The sequence below is a fragment of the Cannabis sativa genome, unplaced genomic scaffold (assembly GCF_029168945.1).
Source record: "Cannabis sativa cultivar Pink pepper isolate KNU-18-1 unplaced genomic scaffold, ASM2916894v1 Contig3, whole genome shotgun sequence".
NCBI lineage: Eukaryota > Viridiplantae > Streptophyta > Magnoliopsida > Rosales > Cannabaceae > Cannabis > Cannabis sativa.
In genome coordinates, this window is record NW_026870039.1 from 4854306 (window position 1) to 4880129 (window position 25824).

Below are 25824 nucleotides of genomic sequence, written 5' to 3' on the forward strand. Positions count from 1 at the left end.
CCATGTTTTATTTTTGTGCACATGAGATAATTTAAATAACCGCCTAACCGCTCTTTGTCTTTATCTATAAACAGTTATGCTGACTGTACTCAATTATTCACATCATTCGGATAATATCTTTTTTAAACATCTTCGTGAAGAAATGTGTGTTATGGTGCATCTACCAGCCAACCTTAACTATTGAGTAAGGTATAAGAGAGATGGTTACTTCAACACGTTAAGAGCAAGGTGACTGAATGTTAAAGTTGTTGTCGTTATTCTTTGAACATACTCACAAGTATGTAGGTCAATGAGCTACAAACTCATTATCTACCCATTCCAAATATTTCCATTATATATTCTGTTTATGCCAAAATGGACCTATTTATCTCACTAGTCTCGTCAGTCAATAGTTATTATTCATGTCTCCCTATTGACTATATGGCGGCGAGTTCGAGTATTTTTATTAACTATATTTTTTGAGACGAGTCATTTAAGTACATTTAATAATGCATAATTTGATATGGTTCATATTCAAGCTTTGATACACGTGTCAACCTTTTATTACTGCTCTAAATATAGGTATAACAGTTGTCCCCTAAAAAGTACTTTTTAAATGCCTCAACGGTACGATCATATTTTCTCCATTTAAAATTTACATGCTTTTATTTTGACGGTTCAAAACTTCGAGGCAAATCATTTCTCTATTTCATGCTCTAACCGTTACATGATCCCTAATTCTAGGGAGTCTAGTAATTATTGTAGCAGTTTTTCCTCGTCTGATACTTATGGTAATGTTCTAAAGGGGAGTTTTAATATTGCCACCTTTGTATTACTTGCTTTACATAGAATTTGATATATTATTTTTTTCTCTCGCATACATGGATAGTTTAGAAAATCTCCTCTGCAGTCTAATTGTCCCTGCCAAGCGAGGTAATAAAAAGAGAACAACTCCCATGGAAGTCACTTCTGATTCCACCCTAGAAGTTTCAAAGAAAACCAAAAAGACTGCCAAAAAGAAGTCTGCCTCGACCGGCATATCCATTGAACCTGAGAAAGCCGCACCAACAACTTCTTCTATACCAGCAACTACGAGCTCTGGTGGACAATCTTTAGGGTATTTCCTTCAGGTTAAATGCATAAGGGTACTAAAGTGGATAATTTTTACAAACTCAGAGTACTAATTGATCATAAAAGTATAATTAGGATTTTTGCCCCATAAACTTTGACATGTACCAAATCATGCCCCCTGAACTTTTAAGGTCGTTAAAAATGCCCCCTGAACTATTGAGATTGTTGGATTTAAGGACTTTTATCTAATTTAAGTAAAAAAGTCTAACATGGATGAAAGTTCAGGGGGCATGATTTAGTACATGTCAAAGTTCGAGGGGCATGATTTGGTACATATCAAAGTCTGGGGAGCATGGTTTAGTACATAAACAATCACTTAAATAGTAAAACTGAATGAAATTAGACAAAAGTCATTAATTCCAACAATCTCAATAGTTCAGAGGGCATTTTTAACGACCTTAAAAGTCCAGGAGGCATGATTTGGTACATGTCAAACTTCAATGACAAAAATTCTAATTAACCATTATGGATAATTATACATGTCAAAGTTCAGGGGGCAAAAATTCTAATTAGCCATAAAAATAAATTAATTTAAAATAATAAATCAATCTAATTCCATAAAAAATAATAAATAAATTAATTTAAAAATAAATTAATCTAAAATAAAAAATAAATTATAAAATTAAAGAATAATAATAAAAAAAGATTTAAAAAACCCTAATTCCCAAAAATTTCTCTCTTCTTCTCGTGCTCTCTCACCTCCCTAAATCTAAGCAGTTGTCTACCACCATTTTTCTTCGTCCCAGACATCGCCTCCATCTTATGGCCCAAACCTCACCACCTGGGCATCGTTCCTTCTCGTCCCTTCATCGTGAAGTTCATACCAATCCGTCGCGAGCCCAGAACAATCCATCCCAATCGAGAGCCCAGGTCGATCCATCCCCGTCGAAGCCGCCAACACTTCATCTTTCGAGTAGCAACCAAGGTGCGAAACCACTGGGGTTTCATCCTCGTCGTCGATGGTGTACTGTGATTGTAGAAACCACTAGAGTTTCATCCTGATTTGCCCATATTGTTTTTTTTTTTTAATTTGAGTTTAAGATTGATTATAAATTTTGTTGTTATTTTTGGTATTTTTGATCTGAAATGTGTGGAAGATTTCAAATGTAAGTTTGTTGTTTTAGGTATGGGATAGAAGAAGAGGCGTTGGTGGTGCTCCGTAAGGTTATCAGAGCAGACGTGAGTGAGAGAGGAGAGTGAGTGAGGGAGGAGAAGAGATTTTGGGCCCAATAGGTTCCATCGACGGCAACTAGTGGTTGACCGTTTGGTTGGCTTGGTAGAAGTGAGTGAGAGAGGATAGTGAGGGAGGCATGCTTTGTTAGGGGGTTTCTTTTTCTTTTAGTTTAATTTTAATTTTTTTTATTTATTTAGTAAAAAAAGTACATATTTTTTTAAGAAAAAATTAAAATGGTTTTTAACTATTTTTTTATTTTTTAAATAATTAAATTATGCATACCCATAAAATTGTGACACATGTACAATGTGTCCATATGGATATGCCTATATGACACTTAACTGTCAAAAATAAATAGAAATGACTAAGTGCTGAGAGAATATAAATTTAGAAGATCTTACTATTTATTATGAAATATTAGTATTATGTAATATTATAATTTAGAGAAAGAAAATAGAGAAGAGATGAGAATTTTCTGAGTGTTTTATTCCAATAGGTGATCTCCTATTTATACACATACAAGAGTCAAATATTAAGAAACTAAGAGAAAGGGAAACTAAGAAAAAGGGAATGTTGATTACATTAATGGTAATAAATAAAAGATTTGGACATCCACATAATTAATACTATTTATAACACTCCCCCTTGGATGTCCATAATAACTGCCTCATTAAAAACCTTGCCGAGAAAACCCAGTGGGACAAAACTCGGTCAAGGAAAAAAGAGTGCAGTATGAAATTACTCCCCCTCATTTTGGCATTCGTGGAGATCCTTTAATCGATGCATTCCAATCTTGTGAACCATCTTCTCAAAAGTTGATGTTGGTAATGACTTCGTGAATAAGTCTGCAAGATTATCGCTTGATCGAATTTGTTGAACATCGATATCACCATTTTCTTGAAGATTGTGTGTAAAGAAGAATTTTGGTGAAATATGTTTAGTTCTGTCTCCTTTAATGTACCCTCCTTTAAGTTGAGCGATGCAAGCAGCATTATCTTCATAGAGAATTGTTGGTACTTCTTTATTAGATGTTAATCCACATGTTCCTCGAATATGTTGTGTCATTGATCTTAACCAAACACATTCTCGACTTGCCTCGTGAATTGCAAGTATCTCAGCATGATTTGAGGAAGTAGCCACCAGAGTTTGCTTTGTTGATCGCCAGGATATAGCAGTGTCACCGCAAGTGAACAAATAGCCAGTTTGAGATCTGGCTTTATGTGGATCAGATAAATATCCTGCATCTGCGTAGCCAATAAGTTGTGACCCACAATTATTAGAATAGAATAATCCTTTATCAATAGTACCCTGGAGATAGCGGAGTATGTGCTTAATCCTTTTCCAATGTCTATATGTTGGAGCAGAACTAAATCTTGCTAATAAATTGACAGAGAAAGCTATATCAGGTCTTGTACAATTAGCAGGATACATCAATGCTCCTATTGCACTAAGATGTGGTACTTCTGGACCAAGGAGCTCTTCATGTTCTTCTCTAGGTCGAAAAGGATCTTTTTCTACATCAAGTGACCTAACTACCATTGGGCTACTCAATGGGTGTGATTTATCCATATAAAACCGTCTCAAAATCTTTTCAGTATAAGTTGACTGATGAATGAAAATTCCACATTTTAAATGCTCAATTTGTAGACCAAGACAAAATTTTGTTTTTCCTAAATCTTTCATTTCGAACTCTTTCTTTAGATATTCCACAGCTTCTGAAAGTTTTTTAGGAGTTCCAATAATATTCAAATCATCAACATATACAGCAATGATAACAAACTCAGGACTTGAACTTTTTATAAAAACACATGGGCAAATAGGATCATTTTTATATCCTTCTTTTAATAAATATTCACTAAGTCGATTGTACCACATGTGTCCTGATTGTTTTAATCCATACAATGATCTTTATAATTTAATTGAGCACATTTCTCGATTGCTTGAATTATATGCATCAGGCATCTTAAATCCTTCAGGGGTCTTCATGTAAATATCACTATCTAGTGATCCATATAAATAAGCTGTGACTACATCCATTAATCGCATATCGAGTTTTTCACTCACAGCCAGGCTAACCAAATATCTTAATGTTATTGCATCCACCACAGGAGAATATGTCTCCTCATAATCAATACCTGGCCTTTGAGAAAAACCTTGAGCTACAAGTCTTGCTTTGTATCTCACAACTTCATTTTTCTCATTTTTTTACGTAAACATACCCATTTGTATCCAACGGGTTTCACACCTTCAGGTGTTTGGACTATAGGTCCAAATACTTTGCGTTTAACAAGTGAATTCAATTCTGCTTGAATTGCTTCTTTCCATTTTGGCCAATCTTTTCTATTTTGACATTCTTTGATAGATTTAGGTTCAAGATCCTCGTTTTCATTCATAATTTCTAGCGCTACATTATAAGAAAAAATATTATCGACAATTACTTCGAGTCGGTTCCATTCTTTTCCTGTATTGACATAATTTATTGAGATCTCATTATTGCTAATATTTTCAGGTACCTGAATCTCTTCAAGAGATTTGTTTATGTCAACATCTTCCTCGAAATTTTCAGCCTCTTCATTAGGGCCATCTTGATTATTTGCTCCCTTTCTTTTTCGAGGATTTTTATCTTTGGAACCGACTGGTCTACCACGTTTCAAACGTGCTTTAGAATCATTAATTAATTGTCCTTCTGGGACTTCAATTCGAATTGGAGCATTTTCAGCTGGAATATGTGATTTTGTAATTTTCTTTAGGTCAGTGAATGCATTTGGTAATTGATTTGCAATATTTTGCAAATGAATTATTTTTTGAACTTCAAGTTCACATTGATTTGTACGAGGATCAAATTGAGATAATGATTGTGCATTCCATATAATTTCTTTTTCCAGCTGTTTCTTTTCCCCTCCCCCTAAAGTTGGGAAACTTGTCTCATCAAAATGACAATCAGCAAAACGTGCTGTAAATACATCTCCAGTTGTGGGTTCGAGATATTTAATGATAGATGGAGATTCATACCCAACATATATTCCCAGCCTCCTTTGAGGACCCATCTTTGTTCGTTGTGGTGGAGCAATCGGAACATATACTGTACAACCAAAGATTCTTAGATGGGAAATATTTGGCTCCTGACCAAAAGCCAATTGTAGTGGGGAGAATTTGTGATATGATGTTGGCCTAATGCGTACAAGTGTCGCAGCATGTAAAATAGCATGTCCCCAAGCTATAATTGGGAGTTTTGTTCTCATAAGTAATGGTCTTGCGATTAATTGGAGGCGCTTAATAAATGATTCTGCTAGACCATTTTGTGTATGAGCAACAGGATGTTCAACATTTATCCCTATTGACATACAATAATCATTAAAAGCCTGTGATGTAAATTCACCAGCATTATCAAGGCGGATTGTCTTGATTGCATAGTCTGGGAATTGTGCTCGTAATCAGATTATTTGAGCAAGCAATCTTGCAAATGCTACATTACGAGTAGATAATAAGCAAACATGTGACCATCTAGTTGATGCATCTATCAATACCATAAAATATCTGAATGGTCCACATGGTGGGCAAATAGGCCCACATATGTCGCCCTGAATTTGTTCAAGAAATCCAGGGGATTCAATTCCAACCTTTACCGGTGAGGGTTTAATGATTAACTTTCCTTGAGAACAAGCAGCACATGAGAACTCACTGGATAAAAGAATATTTTGGTTCTTCAATGGATGACCATGTGAGTTCTCTATTATTCTACGCATCATAATTGAACCGGGATGGCCTAACCGGTCATGCCAAATAACAAATAAATTTTTCTGGTTTGTGAACTTCTCGTTCACAATAACATGAGTTTCTATTGTCCTTATACGTGTAACGTACAAACCTGAAGACAAACCAGGTAATTTTTCTAATATGCATTTTTTTCTTGAAACAATAGATGTAATGCAAAGATATTCAAAATTATTTTCATCTATTGTCTCAATATGATATCCATTACGACGTATATCTTTGAAACTCAACAGATTCCTTTTTGATTTGGTGGATAATAAGGCATCATCTATAATAATTTTTGTTCCTCTAGGCATCAATATAATGGCTCTTCCGGAGCCTTCAATTAAATTTGCAGTGCCTGATATTGTATTAACATTTGCCTTCATTCTTGATAAATTTGAAAAATATTTATCACTTCTAAGTATTGTATGAGTGGTTGCGCTATCCACCAAACACATATCATCACCATTATTTGTAGAATCATGTATAGAATGACAAATGTCCATTGCTTCATTAACAAAAAAAAATATAATAAGTTCAAAATATAAATGCTTAAATAATAAAAGTTCATTACATAAACATGCCAAATAAAATAAACACCTTAAAGTAAATAGATGATAATAATTAAAAAAAAAATATAACAAAGAAAAGTGACTAATTGTGGACATTCTCATCTCCATTATCGATATTCATGTTGTTATTAATGAGATCTTCATTAAAAAAATCTGCAACATCTAAGTGCGTAATATCCAAAGGCTCTTTGAGAAAACCATCATCTTGATAGGCAAAATTTGCTTCTATTTTCTCCTTTCCTTTCACAGATGCTTGATAAAGATCAGCAAGGTGTTTTGTCGTACGACAGGCACGTGCCCAGTGTCCTTTTATTCCACATCTGGAACATAAATTTTCAGAATTTCTATGATTATTATTTTGAGGACCTTTTCCCTTATTCTCAGTAGTTGTGCTTTTCATTGGAGTATATGAATTTTTATTTTGACCATTACGATGCCAAACATTGCTTCGACCGCGATCGCGACCACGACCGCGACTTTGATTATGGTCATGACCACGTCTATTACTTCGATTATGATCACGACTACGACTATGATTATGATTGTCAGCAATTGTAGCATTCACTTCAGGGAATGGAGCAGACCCAGTTGGGCGAGATTCATGATTTTTCATCAAAAGTTCATTATTCTGCTCAACTACTAGAAGACATGAAATCAATTCTGAATATTTTTTAAAATTTCGCTCTCTATATTGCTGCTGCAGGAGCACATTAGAGGCATGAAAAGTAGTATATGTTTTTTCTAACATTTCATAGTCAGTAACTTTTTCTCCATACAACATTAATTTAGAAGTGATATTAAATATTGCAGAGTTATAATCACTTACTGATTTAAAATCTTGCAACCTCAGGTGCAACCAATCATTCTTAGCCTTTGGCAATATGACAGTTTTTTGATGGTCATATCCTTCTTTCAAATTTTGCCAAAGCACAAGAGGATCTTTTACGGTTAAATATTCAGATTTTAACCCCTCATGGAGATGATGGCGAAGGAAAATCATAGCCTTGGCCTTATTTTGTTTTGTTTCAGTATTTTGATCTTTGATGGTGTCTCCAAGACCCATAGCATTTAAATGGATTTCAGCATCAAGAATCCATGACAAATAGTTTTTTCCAGAAATATCAAGTGCCACAAAATCAAGTTTTGCAAGGTTTGCCATGGATAAAACTATATCAATATAAAGTGTAAATTATTAGACATATACATAAACTTTGAAAAAAAATACAACAAAATATAGTACAATATAGAATAAGATAATAAGATTAAACAATATAATATGATAAACAAGTCAACACACATATATAATATATAAGCATCTGTATAGATATATATAAGCATAGACATATACTGTATAAATATTAATTCATTAACAAAAATGGTTAACTCGAATGTGTTTCAGTCAGATGAGTATATATATATATACATATATATATATATTTAGTGTATCATGACTTTGAAGCAATTCGAGATCACATAACAAAAACATTGTCATACCTTGGTTAGAGGCTCGTGCTGATAACGTATTATGAAATATTAGTATTATGTAATATTATAATTTAGAGAAAGAAAATAGAGAAGAGATGAGAATTTTCTGAGTGTTTTATTCCAATAGGTGATCTCCTATTTATATACATACAAGAGTCAAATATTAAGAAACTAAGAGAAAGGAAAACTAAGAAAAAAGGAATGTTGATTACATTAATGGTAATAAATAAAAGATTTGGACATCCACATAATTAATATTATTTATAACACTATTAAAATTTTAAAATTAAAGATTGGTTACAATAAATTAAATACTTATAGAAATTATACGGCAAATTACTCTTTAATTTTTGGAGTCCTTAATGTTAACCCACGTTTAATAGGGTTAACCTATCTGGCTCCCCTTATGTAACGACTAGAAAGGAAGTGTAGATATATAATAATCACACACAGTCCAATCCAAGTGCTATTATTTAATACCAAAATCATTTTAAAGTCAAATTGTTGCAGCTATTCCGATTCGGAAACATGAAAAGAAGAGAGAGGTGCAGGGAATCCAATGCCTTTTGTCATAATTTGGACATTCTGGCATTGCCAGTAGAGGACACCATGACTCCGTAATCCTACGTGGCGTTAATCTACTGCCACTTTATCTGACATGGCCCTGTTTGTTTGACCCTTAGATGAGTTGGTCATCTGAGGTGGAGAATATTTCTTCAACAAAGTGAGCGGTGATTGGATTGGACTTGAGGGTCCCATCCCCTATTACCATAGCAAAGCCTAATTTCTTTATTGACTTTTACATAATTTGTATAAAAGAAAAAGAAAGAGACGTAATGTTTGCTAAAGATATTATAAATATTACAATTCTATTCAAATATATTACAAGAATTAATAAAGAGATTAAATAAATATTACAACACATAGTATACAATTTATATACATTAGATATGTTATACATATAATCTCGTCTAATTTTTAATCAATAATAACAATGGAGGAGCTGTAGAAGACCAGGCTAATGTTCATAACAACAACAACCATAGCTTGAGAGACTATTTGCTTCCTAACTTGACAGGGACCAGACCCTATATAAGGCCACCTGCTGTTGATGCCAATAATTTTGAAATCAAGCCAGCCATACTGCAGATGGTCCAATCTTCACTCCAGTTTGGGAGATTGCCATCAGAAGACCCAAACATGCACCTCTTCAACTTCGAAGAGCTTTGCCAGACATTCAAGATGAACGGAGTTAGCGATGACGCCATCAGGCTGAGGCTGTTCCCATTCTCACTAAGGGAGCGAGCCAAGAGTTAGTTGGTATCTTTGCCACCTAATTCTATCAGCACTTGTGAGGAATTGGCCCTAAAATTCCTTTCCAAATTCTTTCCTCCTGCGAAGATTACCAAGCTGAGAGTTGACATCAACAACTTCACCCAGCATGACAACGAATCTCTTTATGAAGCCTGGGAGAGATTCAAGGATTTATTGAGGAAGTGTCCAAACCATGGGATTGGAAGGTGGTTACAAGTGCGTAACTTCTATACTCGATTAATGAGTAACAGCCAAACATTGATAGATGTCGCAGCTGGTGGGACTTTTACGAGAAAAAGTACTAATGAGGCCTTTGAATTACTTGAAGAGATGGCCATAACTAATCAACAATGGTCAACAGAGAGAGGTCCAACTAAAAAGGTTGTGGGAATTCATGAAGTTGATGCAATAACCAAGTTGACAACCCAGGTAGAGGCATTGACAAAGCTGGTGACTACACAAGCAAAACAATCTCTAATTGTCTGTGAGTTGTGTTGGGTTTCATGCCCTAAATAAAACTCATTTCATATAATCAGATTTACTTATTAATAAAGATCAGAAATAACATTTTATGTTGCATGGTTCACATGATTTATTTCATGATTATATGTATATAATGTATGAATTCTTTTTAAGTCCAGAACATATGAATTTGATAAGATTATAGTGTTGTCAGCACAGTGGAATATAATCTTAATTATATGTTCAAAAGTTTATTCCCTGATTTGTCAGAATACTGGATTTAGACTGACATGGTATAATCAGCGATAGGTATTCTTACACCTTGGAAAAGTGTTATGTCCTTTCCAGGACATTGGCAAAGTTTACGAGTATCGGATGTATGGAGTATACATCGGAAGGGACCGATATTAAACTTTGATTAGATATATTAAAATTTACCGTAATATCTATTCAATTCAATATCACTAGTTGATCCTAGATCATATGATCTCAATCCTGATATGGTTAGGTTCAATCTCAAGAGTGTTATTCGTGTTCTTTGATTTGTTAAGTTAAGCCTACTTTTGGGTCAGGGTGATACGTACATTTTGGGAACACAGTAATGCAATTGAGTGGGAGCGCTAACATAAATATGGAATCTATAGCTTCTATCTGGAAAATAGAAGTAAAGGATGATTTCCTTCGAGCTTAACCAAACGAGATAAATGGTGGAGATCTCATTTCACTTAGGTGAAATATCATTTATACAGGGTTAAGTGTTTTAAGGATAAAATACATTGAAGGTGTAGCGGTAACAGTAGTGCCTTTTCAATGTAGATCATCTATATAGAGGATCATTGATCACATTAGGGCTATAACAATGGATAACTAATGACGTGTCTATATCGTGGAACATATAGAGCATTCTATATGATTGAGAGTACAATTCCAAGTTCTAAGTGTGGATTCAATGAGGAATTAATAAGTTAGGGAATTTACTTGGTAAATTCGGTTCGACTTATTGGAAGCTCGGTTATATAGACCCATTGTCCCCATACTAGTTGAGACCATACTGCTTGTAAGACTCAGTTAATTGATTTTAATTAATCAATTATAATTCTAAAAGTTAGACTATGTCTACTTTATGAATTCTCACAGTTTAAGGATGAAATCGTAAAGAAAAGGGTTTCTAGGTTTAATTATTAATTGAGAGACTTTGCATGTCTAATTAATAATTATTTTAAATGACAATATTATTTAATAATCTATTTTAGTTATTAAATAATTAGTTTTGGCATTTAAATGATTAGAATTGGAAAAATGGCATTTTTGGAGAAATAGAAATAAAATTGAGGAAACTGCAAAATCCAAGTGAGGCCCATTTCACCCTATGGCCGGCCACATGGTTTGAGTTTCCCAATTATTATTTTCAATTTTTAATTGCCATGTAATTGCTAATCAAAGCCTAGCAATAATAGGAAAGTGGTGGATCACACTAAATAAGACAGTTAATCAATTACACAGTAAAAGAGGAAACTGTTTATTTGGAAAGTTGTGCTCTCCCTTTTCCCTATATAAAGCAAGCTTGTTCTCTTCTCTTGTAAGCATTATAAGCCACGAAATTAAGAGAGAAAAAGAGAAAAAAATTTTGAAATCCTTGTGAGATGAGTAGTGCCCACACACATCAAGTGGTATCTCAATCATAGTATGTAAGACTATGGAAATTCTACATCAAAGAAGGAGAAAAGAAGATTCAGGTTCAGATCTTGGTGATGCTCTGCTACAGAAAGGAATCAAGGGCTAGAGATCTGAACGGAATGAGTCATATTATTCCGCTGCACCCACTGTAAGATTTTCTAACTTTATATGTGTTTATTTTCATTGTTTTAGAATTCATATTAGGTTGTTAATCCAACATACATGATAGTAAATAGATCCTGGTAAAATAATTTCCAACAACTGGTATCAGAGCCATGGTAATGATTTACTTTCATGTAATATGAATTAAAACGATGATTTGCATGTTTCTGTGTTGATTTGGATGGTTTCATGTTGGTTTATGTGTTGTTTGATGAATGTTGATATTGTACAGTTTGGTTTTCCTTGAAAAATATTTTTTTCATTTTTTAAAATATTTTATTTGGATTCCTTGTGAAAAATTAAGCAATTTTGTTTTTTACGGAACTCAATTCCGATAAAAATTGAGAAAGATATGAATTTTGGAAGATTGGAAATCATGGTTGCTGCATGCAGCCTATCCTGGCAGTTCCCCACAAATTGTGAATTTTTGAGGTTTTTTTCCCCAAAAATCTAATTTTTTCATGGGATTGTTTCTCAAAATTTATTTTTCTAATTTTAAATATTTCTAAATTGAAATGTTTCCAATTTTAAATATTTTCAATTTGGAATTTTTCCAATTTTTAAATATTTCTATTTTGGAATGTTTCCAATTTTAAATATTTCCTATTATGGTCAGATTTAAAAATTTGTTAACTTCTTTAATATTTATTTATTATTTAATTATAAGATTAAATATTTTAATATTTAAGATATTTTAAATTAAAAGATAACTTTGTCTTTTTATTTAAAATATTATATTAAAATTACCTTATATGACAAATTAAATAATTAATAAATTTAAAATTAACATAGATATTTTTATAGATATACTTACCATAATGTTTTTCAAATTCAAAAATTTGTTATTTTGTTAAATATTTAATTATTTATAAATTATAAGTATAAAAATGATATTTTTTCTATATATATATATATCATTTTTTCCTTATTAGAAATTTATAATTCATATCTTAAATATTCAAATAACATAGACATTTTTGTAGAGATTTGAATATTGCTTAATTTGAGATATTTTGACATATAATTATGGTAATTATTATTCATTTATTATTTTATTCCTAAAATAATAATTATATAACCAAATCTATTTTAAAATTGGTTTATTTTATTAAATTATAAGATCTTAAAGTGATATTGAAGATTCTTTCCTTTCAAATCATTGATCTTATTAGATATTTAATTTAATTTAATTCAAATAAACCTAGATATTTTAAAATTAGTTTCCTTTATTTGGTTAGTTTAAGAATAATAATTTAATTATATTAATATCTTATTTCTCATCTGTTACATGGACAATGTTTGTTTATTTATATTGTTTATTCAAAAAATCTTTTTAACAAACCTATTATTTATCTGATCTAAATTGGTATGATTAACTTGTTGACAGATCCAATGATCTGATTTTAATCATAGTCCAATTGTCAATAGATCTTATAAATAATTTGTAATAGGTAAATTTTGTACTTCTTTCATCTGTGTAAACCTAGTAACATGATAGGGCCCATCCAAATCATTTGACCTGTGTGAGCCTATATGTTTGCTTTTGGGCTTAGATGCATATAGGAAGCCCATTTAAGTTTTTACTAAGTAAATGGACTATGTTGCTAAAATAAATTTTGACATAACGAAATTTATTTAGGTCCAATTAGATTTGGGCTTATTCAATGAATAACAATTGTTTATTTTAAAAGTTAAATTCCTCTCTTTTGGGCCTTGTGTGAGAGTTGGGGGCCATAGAAGTGGGTACGACATACTGAACCCAGCTCCTCCTCACATGAACTACCCCAATTGTGAAGGCCCATTTGCCTTATTTAAATAATTATATTAGGTTAATTATATTAGTCTAACCTAATTAAAATTGAATTAGCAACATAATTAACTTTTAAAATATATGAAATTTATTTTTCATTGTAATATTTTAAAGTTAATTTTAGAAAAACACTTAGTTAATGATATATATTCTAGATAGTTATTTCTACTACTAATTATTATTTCTAATATTAAATAGGAAAATATCATTGATTGTGAAATTAATTGTTTCATAATTAATTTTGGTACAACCTAAGTTTAGTATATTTTCCTAGTATTAAACTAGAATTAATAATTAAGTTTCCTCTTTACTTAATTATTTATTTCTTGAATTTAATACATTTAATTAAATTGAAAATTTTCATATCTAAGTTGATTTTCATCATGATACTTAAATATTGTTATTTTCATGTTATTTAATTAAAGTTGGAAATTATTTTAAGTTTGGAATCTTAAGTCAGAATAACTTAAGTTTGAATAATTTTCAAAATATATTTTATTTTATTTTATTAATCATTTCCCAAAATTTTGAAATTACATTTCTTTAATGTAGAAATTTCGAATTTTATTTGAAAAATAAATTAAAGTTGAAAATTATTTATTTAATTTTGGACCAACTTAAATCAATGATTTTTCATTTAATGATTAATTAAAATAAATGAACTAAAATATATTATAATTAGAAATTGAATTAATTAGTCTATGAAAGTCTAGATAAATATTATCTGTTTTGCTTGAAGTATTTTTCTAGTGTATTTAATTAAATAGAAAATTAATATTTAAGTTGATTTTTAATCATGATACTTAAATATTTGAAATTTTTCTTAGATATTTAATTAAATAGGAAAATTATAATTTTTGTTGAAAATTAATTTTATTAATTTTGGGCCAACATAAAATTAGAGTAATTTTCCAGGATTTATTTTATTTTATTTTAAAGCATTTTCGAAATGCAATATATATTTATAGAAAATTTAATTTGAAGTTGTAAATTAATTTAAATTAATTTTGAAACAACTTAAATTGAATAATTTTCTGAATATTTATGGAAATTATTACTAAGATGGAAATAATTCACGTTATTTCATATCCATCTAAGTATAATTTATAAATATTAAATTAAAATTTATATTTGGAATTTTTCATTCTAAATTAGAAATTTTAATTAAATAAATATATATTTAAAATAAATGGATTAAAATAAATATTAGAAGAAAATACAACCCTTCATTAAATAATGAGCTTTATTATAAGGATATTCGATCTCCATTGTTAGTTTTACATAGCTATTGTTTTAGTGAGTAATCCTCCCTAATGGAGGAACGTTCATTAGCAAGTTAGCACCGTTTAATCTCGAAAGATAAGTAATCTTGTAAGTTTTTTATATAGTTTATGACCACCCTAATGGTGGCGACTGTATAAGACTTGCAAGAATATGAAACAATGGTGGAAGCTCATAAGATAGAATAACCTTGACTCGCCTAAACGGGACAACGCGGATTCACATCTTGATCGAATAAAAGGTTGCTAGAATGTTGATCATTTTAGATGAGCTGACAACTCTATTCAATGAATGGTAGCTTTGACTCTCGCCTAAACGGGACACTGATATCAGTTTGTTGAAAACCTTGGAAATTATTTAGGATTGTATGTTTTAGTATTTTCACTTGTCATTCCTACTTGCTATATGCTTCATAATTTCTGAATTGTGTATGAATTTGTATTGAACCATGTTATTTTCTGTTATTAAATTGTAGTTTAATTTCGAATCTTCATTGTTGGTCTAACTTGATTTGTTTTTCTAATGAGATAAATCCCTAATGGATTTTCACCATTAGACTAACATAATAGTGTTAGATCTCGAAAGATAAATATTGTATATGCAACATCTAACTGTTCATCAATTGATGACACCTTAGACTAGTTTTTACAATATGAAACAAGAAGATTGTATAAATAAGATTACTTTGACTCTCGCTAATCGGAGCATCGTTGGGTTCTTATTTAAAACGAAATTATCCTAATTCCTCTTAGCTTATTCATTTCGAATTAGCTTAATGACATATCATTGGATGAATGGTCTATAAATCATATAAAGTCTTATTTTCTCTTAAGAAATTAGATGACGCATATGATTATATTCCCGAAATTCTATCCCTAAATGATATAAATCCTCAATCTTAGATATCTCCTACTTGTATAGGCAAATCATAGAGTTAGATTAGTAGTGGTGGTCCAAGAAAGAGTTACTAATTATACAGTTACACTTTCACAAGTGTTTAATAACCATTTTCTTTCAATGGATTCAAACTGTATGAGTTTAGTATTCTGTGACCAGAATCCACTTGCACTATTCTAAGAACTCTTTGATGTAACTAAAGTAAGTCATCAAAAGATACAACCACATATTTTATAAATCTATGGCATTTGTATCTTGTTCATAGTGGTTTTGACAAGATCATTCTCTGCAAAGAGTTAATATGCCTATATCCACTGAAAGTAATTTCATCTCATTCGCAGATGGATGTACATTCAGGGGTGGATATGAGTTTTCGTTGTATTCTTAAAACGATCACTCTAGATTTTACCTTACGCAAAAGAAATTTGAAATGTTTGAAAAATTTCATGAATTTCTAGCAATGGAAAGTGGTTAAAGATCTTGCGAACAGATAGGGGTGGAGAAAAAGTTAGTAGATATGCAGTTCAAAGATCATTAATTTGATTTTGAATTATATCCAAACTTACCTCCCCAGAAATTCGAGTTGCATATTGATGATTAGTTACTAGTCGTTGCCTAAATCCTTCTATGGAAATAAAATTTCAGAATGATGCAATGGTTGTATACTTAATGTAAATCATTACTAGATTCATGGATGACCTAATCGAAATCTTAAGAAAAGCTAGAACTGCTAACCCTGGTTTGCATGTTTGTTAGCTATTCTAAGTGATTAGGGGTGGAGCATCCCATAGTCATTAGACAAGAAAGTGTTTGTTTAAACAAATACTACTTTTCTAAAAAAATGACTAAGTCTGAAAATAAAGGAGATATTTTTTTCTTGATTCCATAAGTGTTCTATCATCTTATTCGTTACAAGATGATCCCACTTCCTCTGTTGTCTTAACACAACTGAAGAGGTCAATACCATTTAGTTTTCTTAGACATAGTTCACGGTACCTTGCTGTAGTGGGAGAGTTTCAAGGAACTTTACCTTCTTATGACTTGGAAGACACTAGTGATTAAAATCCATTGTGAGTTTAAACAAGTAATGGATTGTCAAGATAAGAAACTAAGAAGAAAGCCAATAGAACTATGGTTTGATCCATTCACATGGAGTAACCTAAAGTTTTCTGTTACAAGGACATGAAAGGAAATTTTTGTTCATAAGTCTATTCAATGGACTTAACAAAACTTCCTGTTCCTAGTATTATAGGTTTGAGTTTATCTAAACCTATGGCTTGTGGTATACCTGGTAATTACTTACTCTAATGCAAACAACTTACTTTAGTAAGATGCTGGAGCATTTTCTTTCCAATGGCAATCTATAGAAGCTTCACAACTTCTAAGCATAGATTTTATTTATCTAAGGAAAAGTCTCAACTATTCCACAGAAGATAAAGCCATGAAAGAATTTCTTAAATCAACAGTGAGAGATCTCAGATATGCTTTTGTATGCCTTAGACCTGACACCTGCTGTTGAGTGGGAGTAATGAGTAAGTATCAGATTAATCCAGGAGAGGAACATTGGAAGACAATCAAGTAAATTTTAAGATTAAGAAGAGGAACTATATGTTAGTCAATAAGGGTGGTTTTAAAACTCTTAGACTGCAGCACATCAGATTTCGAGACTTGCCTGTGTGCTAGAAAGTCAGCTGATGTGATGGTGATTACTTTGGGGGTGGAGTAGTGATTTTGGAGAAGTGTAAAAACCTATCTGAAATCTCTTGGTCTACCAGAAAGAGACTGAATGTTAAAAGTTGCAGGAAAGATACTTATTCAGTCTAAGGAAAGTTCTATACATTTGTGGCACTATTCCAACTTGCCTTAACTACTAAGGTTACTTCCTGAAGAACCAAAGAGTAGTTGCCAAAAGTATAGAATCCAGTATCCCATGAGAGTAGACATATAGAGAGGAATTTCACATTATCAAGGATTTTGTGATTAAGGAAGAGTAATGGTGGAGAAGAGGTTGTGTTTAATTCAACCTGTCAGATCCTATTACGAGGAGTTTACTACTATTACACTTGATTTGTATATCAAGGTGTTAATGATTATTTGAAATGCACTTTTTGTTTTATATTAGTGCAAGTGGGAGTTTGTTGGGTTTTATGCCCTAAATAAAACTCATTTCATATAATCAGATTTACTTATTAATAAAGATCAGAAATAACATTTTATGTTGCATGGTTCACATGATTTATTTCATGATTATATGTATATAATGTATGAATTCTTTTTAAGTCCAGAACATATGAATTTGATAAGATTATAGTGTTGTCAGCACAGTGGAATATAATCTTAATTATATGTTCAAAAGTTTATTCCCTGATTTGTCAGAACACTGGATTTAGACTAACATGGTATAATCAGCGATAGGTATTCTTACACCTTGAAAAAGTGTTATGTCCTTTCCAGGACATTAGCAAAGTTTACCAGTATCGGATGTATGGAGTATACATCGGAAGGGACCGATATTGAACTTTGATTAGATATATTAAAATTTACCGTAATATCTATTCAATTCAATATCACCAATTGATCCTAGATCATATGATCTCAATCCTGATATGGTTAGGTTCAATCTCAAGAGTGTTATTCGTGTTCTTTGATTTGTTAAGTTAAGCCTACTTTTGGATCAGGGTGATACGTACATTTTGGTAACACGGTAATGCAATTGAGTGGGAGCGCTAACATAAATATGGAATCTATAGCTTCTATCTGGCAAATAGAAGTAAATGATGATTTCCTTCGAGCTTAACCAAACGAAGATAAATGGTGGAGATCTCATTTCACTTAGGTGAAATATCATTTATACAGGGTTAAGTGTTTTAAGGATAAAATACATTGAAGGTGTAGCGGTAACAGTAGTGCCTTTTCAATGTAGATCATCTATATAGAGGATCATTGATCACATTAGGGTTATAACAATGCATAACTAATGACGTGTCTATATCGTGGAACATATAGAGCGTTCTATATGACTGAGAGTGCAATTCCAAGTTCTAAGTGTGGATTCAATGAGGAATTAATAAGTTAGGGAATTTACTTGGTAAATTCGGTTCGACTTATTGGAAGCTCAGTTATATAGACCCATGGTCCCCATACTAGTTGAGGCTATACTGCTTGTAAGACTCAGTTAATTGATTTTAATTAATCAATTATAATTCTAAAAGTTAGACTATGTCTACTTTATGAATTCTCACAGTTTAAGGATGAAATCGTAAAGAAAAGGGTTTCTAGGTTTAATTATTAATTGAGAGACTTTACATGTCTAATTAATAATTATTTTAAATGACAATATTATTTAATAATCTATTTTAGTTATTAAATAATTAGTTTTGGCATTTAAATGATTAGAATTGGAAAAATGGCAATTTTGGAGAAATAGAAATAAAATTGAGGAAACTGCAAAATCCAAGTGAGGCCCATTTCACCCTATGGCCGGCCACATGGTTTGAGTTTCCCAATTATTATTTTTAATTTTTAATTGTCATGTAATTGCTAATCAAAGCCTAGCAATAATAGAAAAGTGGTGGATCACACTAAATAAGGCAATTAATCAATTACACAGTAAAAGAGGAAACTGTTTATTTGGAAAGTTGTGCTCTCCCTTTTCCCTATATAAAGCAAGCTTGTTCTCTTCTCTTGTAAGCATTATAAGCCACGAAATTAAGAGAGAAAAAGAGAAAAAAATTACGAAATCCTTGTGAGATGAGTAGTGCCCACACACATCAAGTGGTATCTCAATCATAGTATGTAAGACTATGGAAATTCTACATCAAAGAAGGAGAAAAGATGATCCAGGTTCAAATCTTGGTGATGCTCTGGTACAGAAAGGAATCAAGGGCTAGAGATCTGAACGGAAGGAGTCATATTATTCCGCTGCACCCACTGTAAGGTTTTCTAACTTTATATGTGTTTATTTTCATTGTTTTAGAATTCATATTAGGTTGTTAATCCAACATACATGATAGTAAATAGATCCTCGTAAAATAATTTCCAACAAGCTGTGTGGAGGATCTCATGCCACTGACATTTGCCAATGGAGCAAGCCCACGCCATTGGAAACGATTAGAATAATTATGGTCATCAGCAGAACTTCCAAAAGCAGTTTTATCCTCAACAAAATCAATCTCAGCAAAGCCAACAATATCCACAACAACAACAAGCCTCTAGTGGAGGGTCTAATCCGTAATTAGCACGTTACTGCAATTCATGATGGAGATTAAGTCTTTCATTAAGGTCTTGGAAACCCAGGTGGGGTAGTTGGTTGCTCAAAACACTAACAGAGCTCAAGATAACTTGCCTAGCACTACTGAAGTAAATCCAAAGGAGAACTGTAATGCAATTACCTTGAGAAGTGGTGAGACCTATGCTGGGCAAAACAAAGACAAGCTTAAGGAGGAAGATGATGTAGAGACAACAGCGACACAACTAAAGGAGAAGACTACTGATGGTCTTCCACAAAAAGGAACTCCACCTCCCATCAGCATTGACCATCACATTAAAATTCACTATCCTCAAAGACTTCACAAGAACAAGATGGATAAGCAGTTTTCAAAATACCTTGAAATATTCAAGAAACTACATATCAACATCCCATTCATAGAGGCTTTGAAACAGATGCCAACTAACCTGAAGTTCCTGAAAGATATTCTATCCAATAAAAGGAAGTTAGAAGAATTTGAGATGGTGGCACTTACTGAAGAGTGTAGCACAGTCTTGCAAATGAAACTACCACCCAAGCTAAAAGGTCCGGGTAGTTTCAACATCCCATGTTCAATAGGGGGTTCAATACAAACAAAAGCTGTATGTGATATGGGAGTCAGTATCAACTTAATGCCCCTATCTATGTTCAAAAGATTAAAATTAGGAGAAGCCAAGCCCACAACAATCACTTTACACATGGTAGATCGTTCTTTGACTCATCCTCGGGGTATGATTGAAGATATTTTGGTAAAGGTTGGTAAGTTCATCTTCCCTGCTGATTTCCTTGACATGGAAGAAGATGAGAATATTCCTATCATTTTGGGGAGACCATTCCTAGCAACGGGGAGAGCATTAATAGATGTGCAGAAGGGGGAGTTAAAGTTGTGTGTTCAAAAAGAAGAAGAAACTTTCAAGGTATTTGTCGCAACTGAAATCCTTACTTGTTGTCGAATGGAAGTTGTAAAGGATGGTCGAGAAATCACTACTAACAAGAAGAAAGGGAAGTCTAAAGAACACTTTCGAACTTTTTGACGATATATGAAAAGACTGTTGTGTGGGAATTGTGAAGGTGACTGACAATCCAAGGATAATTTTAAAAATTGTAATGTTGGAGGACAATTTTCTTCGTTTGGTACAAGGGCCCTCATGGATGCAAGAGGTGGATTCTACCCACCGCCACTGCCACTGCTACCATATTGACGTGGCGCTCAGGTAAGTTCCCTTCCCTTTAGTTTTAAATGTCACATTGAGGACAATGTATTATTTTAGTTTGGGGTGCGAACTTAAATTTTAAATTTTTAATTTTAATTTTTAGTTCTAAAATTAATATTTTTTTTAGTGTGAGTTAATTTGCTTAATGTGAGTTAATTTGAAAGTAGGTAGATAGCACGATTTAAAAAATTTATTTACTTTGAAAAATCCGTGTGCTTGGTGATGTTATACTTGTGACTAATTTCAATTTCATACTTAAAAGAACATGGAATCAATTAGGTAATTTTCTAGTAATTGAATTGATTTATGTATGCTAAATTTGGTTGTTTAAAAAATTCTAGAACTTGCTTGCTTGCTATTTGAGGCGAAATAATAAATTATGCATGAATAGGAAAGTGATTTAGGCATTTTTTGAATCGATTGTGTCTTTCAAGCCATCCCTGTAATTTTATCCTAATTATTCTTTTTGAGCCTTAACCTATTCTTTGTTCTACACATATTGAGCATAAAAAAGATAAACCCATGAATATCCAAAAATTTAACCCTAATTATACTATAAGTAGATCTTTAGTTTGGGGGAATGTGGATGGGAAATTTATTGTATGTGTGAGAGAAAGAGTGTGAAAATTGAGAGAATATGAAGAAAAAAAATTAGATTGACAGTAACTTGAAAAAAAAAGATAAATATAAAGTTGTTGCAATCTTGTTGAAAAAAAAAATATCTCTTATGTACTTAGAAAAAAGAGTATTGGGATTGTGTGAAAAATATTTTAGGGAGACATGATTAGAAAAACTTATGGTATAGGAAAGCCTAAATGACCATTTTAACTACCTTTACCCTAATCCTAACATTACAAGCCTAAAAAGACCTTCTGATTCTTGGTTGTGAATTAATTTATACTAGTGGAGAATAATAAGTGTTGCAAGCATATGAAATTTTGGGTTAGTGGATTGATGATTGTAATTGGCATACATAAAGTGGTTCAATTGTTAGTTAATTGTATTCTATGGTTTCACGAGCTAAATAAAAATAAATTGAAGTATGTCAAGGGTGTAATTGAACTGAGATTCTGGATTATATGCATAAGTGAAATTGTTCGTAATCAAGTTATTGAAACTACTTGAAAATTACTCATGTTTTGGAGATTTACTTGTTTAATGTTATTTAGTGTTTTACTCGAGGACGAGTAAAAATTTAGTTTGAGAGAATTTGTTAGGTTATTTTTAGTATTAATTTTAGATTAGGTTTAATATATTTTTCATTTAGTTCTACTCTTGTTTGGAGCAATTTTACGCTTTTTATTTTTTATTTTTGCAGATTTAAAATAGAAGAATATTAGAAAATATCAAAGGAATAAAATGGAAAAAAGATAAAAAAAAAAAAAAAACTCTCAAAAAAAGATGATATATAAAATAGAGAAAATTGTGTAAGAAAATAAAGCTGAAATTTCATGCCTAAAATCGACTATCTTCGGATTAGATTTTGGAAAAAGTCAAAGCATAAAAGTTCTAGATCTATCTTTTATCTTTTCCAGAACATCTTGAATTGTCCAATTCCGAGCAATATTGAGAGAGTTATAGCCAAAATACTATCAGTCAACGCAATAGAAAAATCACCGTCGAAACGAAGCCATCTGGTAAAACTCCAACACGGGCCGCGACCTGCCCCCTAAACTGCCCAAAAATCGTCTTTTTCTCTCACGTGGGTTTTGGTGGTTTCCCAATTCGAATAGGCATTTAACATGTGTATTTTTATATCTTTTTTAGTCTCTGAAAGCCTATATAAAGGGTAAACTGGAGTTGATTTGAGGAAAATAATTCGGAGGGAAATAAACAGCAGAATATAGAGCACGAATTTCAAAGATCAACTGCAATACTGGAGGCATTCTTCAGAGGGTTTTCAGCATTCTTTTCTTCTCTATTTTCTTCTCTTTTCTTAAGTTAATATGTGTGATTTTGCTTTCATAAACATGAGTAGCTAAACACTTTATTAGGGTTAGATGGATATTTTTTTATATTTCTTTATGGTATTAATAATTTTTATTTTCCTCCCAATTTCTATGTATTCTATTTCATCCATGCTTAACTACTTTTAATTGTCTAATCACCAATTAACTGTCTATGATTTTGATGCGAGATCTGAGAAGTGAGTGTCAATTGCTATAGTGAAATAGAATTGAATTTTGATATAGGACGAGAGTACCTATATGGTTTAGATAGCTTATAGAGTTTCTGTGTTTAATGTCTGTTGCATGTTAAATTTATCACGAGAATAGAAAGTTTGCATGTAATTGAGATTTATATATATGAGAAGACTATAAATTACCTTAGTAAACCCGCTATTGTATAGAAGCTGATAATAGGGAGATAATCATATTAGGCCATAATCAATAGAAACAATTGAAATCGAAGCCATAGTTTTTATGAACTGTTAATTTCCTTAAATTGTTTCTCCTTTCATTGTCTTTATTATTTTCTAGTTTTAACCTATTCTAAATTTTTATTTAACCAAATAGAAGTATGTTTAATTGTAACGTACTTAACTACAATTCTCATGGGATCGACCTCACTCTTGGTGAGTCTATTACTTGTAAATGATACGTGCACTTGCGTGTGCAAAATATCATAAGACCCACACTAGTTGAGACAATACTACTTGTAAGACTCAGTTAATTAGTTTTAATTAATCAATTATAATTCTAAAGTTAGACTATGTCTTATTTATAAATTTATACTAAGCAATGACTTAATTGTGAAGAAAAGAAGTTTTAGAGTTTATTTGTTAATTAAGAGACTTTGTGGAGTCTATTTATTAAATAATATAAATGACAATTTTATTTGATAATTAATTATAATTATTAAATAAATATTTTTGGCATTTATAGGATTAAAATTAAAAAATATGGTATTTGTAAAATAAAAGATAAGCAGTTGAAAAAATGGCAAAATTATAACTAGTGAGACACATCTATATGGCCGGCCACTTAGTGCTATTTTTTCTATTATTTTATCATTTTTTATTCCATATAATTTAAATCCTAACCTAGGTGAAGTAGTACAAAAGGACTAGGATGGTCTCATTCTCATCCAACTCTTATAACCTAGTGTACATCTTGTGAGAAAACTAGAGTTCTTGAGACCTCCTTCTTCCTTCTTCTATTTTAAAATCCCCTTCATTGTTCTTCATTAAATTTTGAGCCTATAGTGAGTAAGTGCATGCCCACCCATAACAAGTCTAGGGGTGTTCATCCGATCCAATCCGTACTTTTTTGGTCAAACAACATCTAATCCGCACTAAGTGCGGATTTCATATTTTGGATCCAATCCGACCCGCATAATAGTTTAAATCCAATCCAATCCAATCCGCAATAGTGCGGATTGGATCAGTTATTTTGGATCGGTTATTATTTTTATGATAAATTATTTAATATTTCATAGAAAAAAAATAAAAAAAAGACTATTATTTCTTAATCTCCAATAATAATCTATTTCCATCTCCATTTATATATAAATCAAACCAATATACATATATGTCAATATATATATGTATTCATCTTTAAATTTACACTAAAATATATATGTATTCATTACTAAAATAAATAAGTTAGTATATATATATATATTTAAATTTATGTGTATGTGTCTATGTGAATAAGAATAGTTTTTTAGTGTTTTTTATTATAAAACAAATAAAATATACCAAGTCAATATATTACTAAAAATTAATTAAGAGATTAGAAGTTTGTGTTTTTTAATAGAAAATTAATATATATTATATATTATAATTTTTAAAAATATATATAATTAAGTGCGGATTGGATTGGATCAGTTACTTTTTGAGGTCAAACAACATCCAATCCGCACAAGAGCGGATTTTAGATTTTTCAATCCAATCCAATCCGCGGAAGTGCGGATCCGCACTTTGCGGATTGGATTGGATTGGCTCGTGCGGATTGGATTGGATTTGATACTTAGTGAACACCCCTAAACAAGTCTAGTACTCAGTCATAGTGTGTAAGACTGTGAAGAATCCAATAACCTGAAGGAGAATCAGACTCAGATCTTGACAATACTCTGTGACAGAAAGGAATAAGGGTTGGAGATCTGAGTGGGAGGAGACATATTATTCTGCTGTAATCAATGTAAGATTTCTTAACTTTATGTGTTTAAATTCTATTGTTTTATAAATTCATATTTTTTTTTTTGAAAAGGTTATAAATTCATATTTAGGATGTTAATAAACATACTTGTTAGTAAATTTAGATCCTGGTAAAATATATTCTAACAGTATCTTCCAAACACGGTGATCTGAGCTTCTTCAAGATTGATGTATTTTTGGGCTCGATTATGGAAGTCTTACAAACTGGCTACACCTTCTTGCTGAAGTTCTTTCTAGAAAAGAGTACCTGTTCGGATCCCTGCCTGCAATAAAGCCAACTTTTGTCCGTCATCTACCTTTTTTCATTTTGGAGGCCTCCTCCTTAAACCTTTTAATGAACATTTTGAAAGTTTATGTAGGTAATTATTTTATATTAGTTAGGGCACTAACTTTGAGGTTTATCTTTCTTTTCGCGACAAACTGTCTCTAAAAGTTAATTTGTAGTTTGTTTCAACAACTCACGAAGTCGGGCTCTAGCTTTTTTAACCAATCTTCAGTGGATCCT

General features: G+C 31.6%; 1 protein-coding gene and 1 non-coding gene across 2 annotated transcripts; one reads left to right on the top strand and one right to left on the bottom strand.

Annotated features, from left to right (window-relative positions):
- The first annotated feature begins 9246 nt into the window (after positions 1-9246).
- LOC133033128 (uncharacterized) lies at positions 9247-20980 on the top strand. Its single transcript, XM_061107737.1, has 3 exons — positions 9247-9409; positions 9563-9861; positions 20006-20980. The coding sequence occupies exons 1-3, from the start codon at positions 9247-9249 to the stop codon at positions 20978-20980; spliced, it is 1437 nt and encodes a 478-aa protein (XP_060963720.1).
- LOC133033320 (small nucleolar RNA R71) lies at positions 9505-9611 on the bottom strand. Its single transcript, XR_009685576.1, has one exon. It is a non-coding gene; the product is annotated as a small nucleolar RNA R71 (small nucleolar RNA).
- Positions 20981-25824: the final 4844 nt, after the last annotated feature.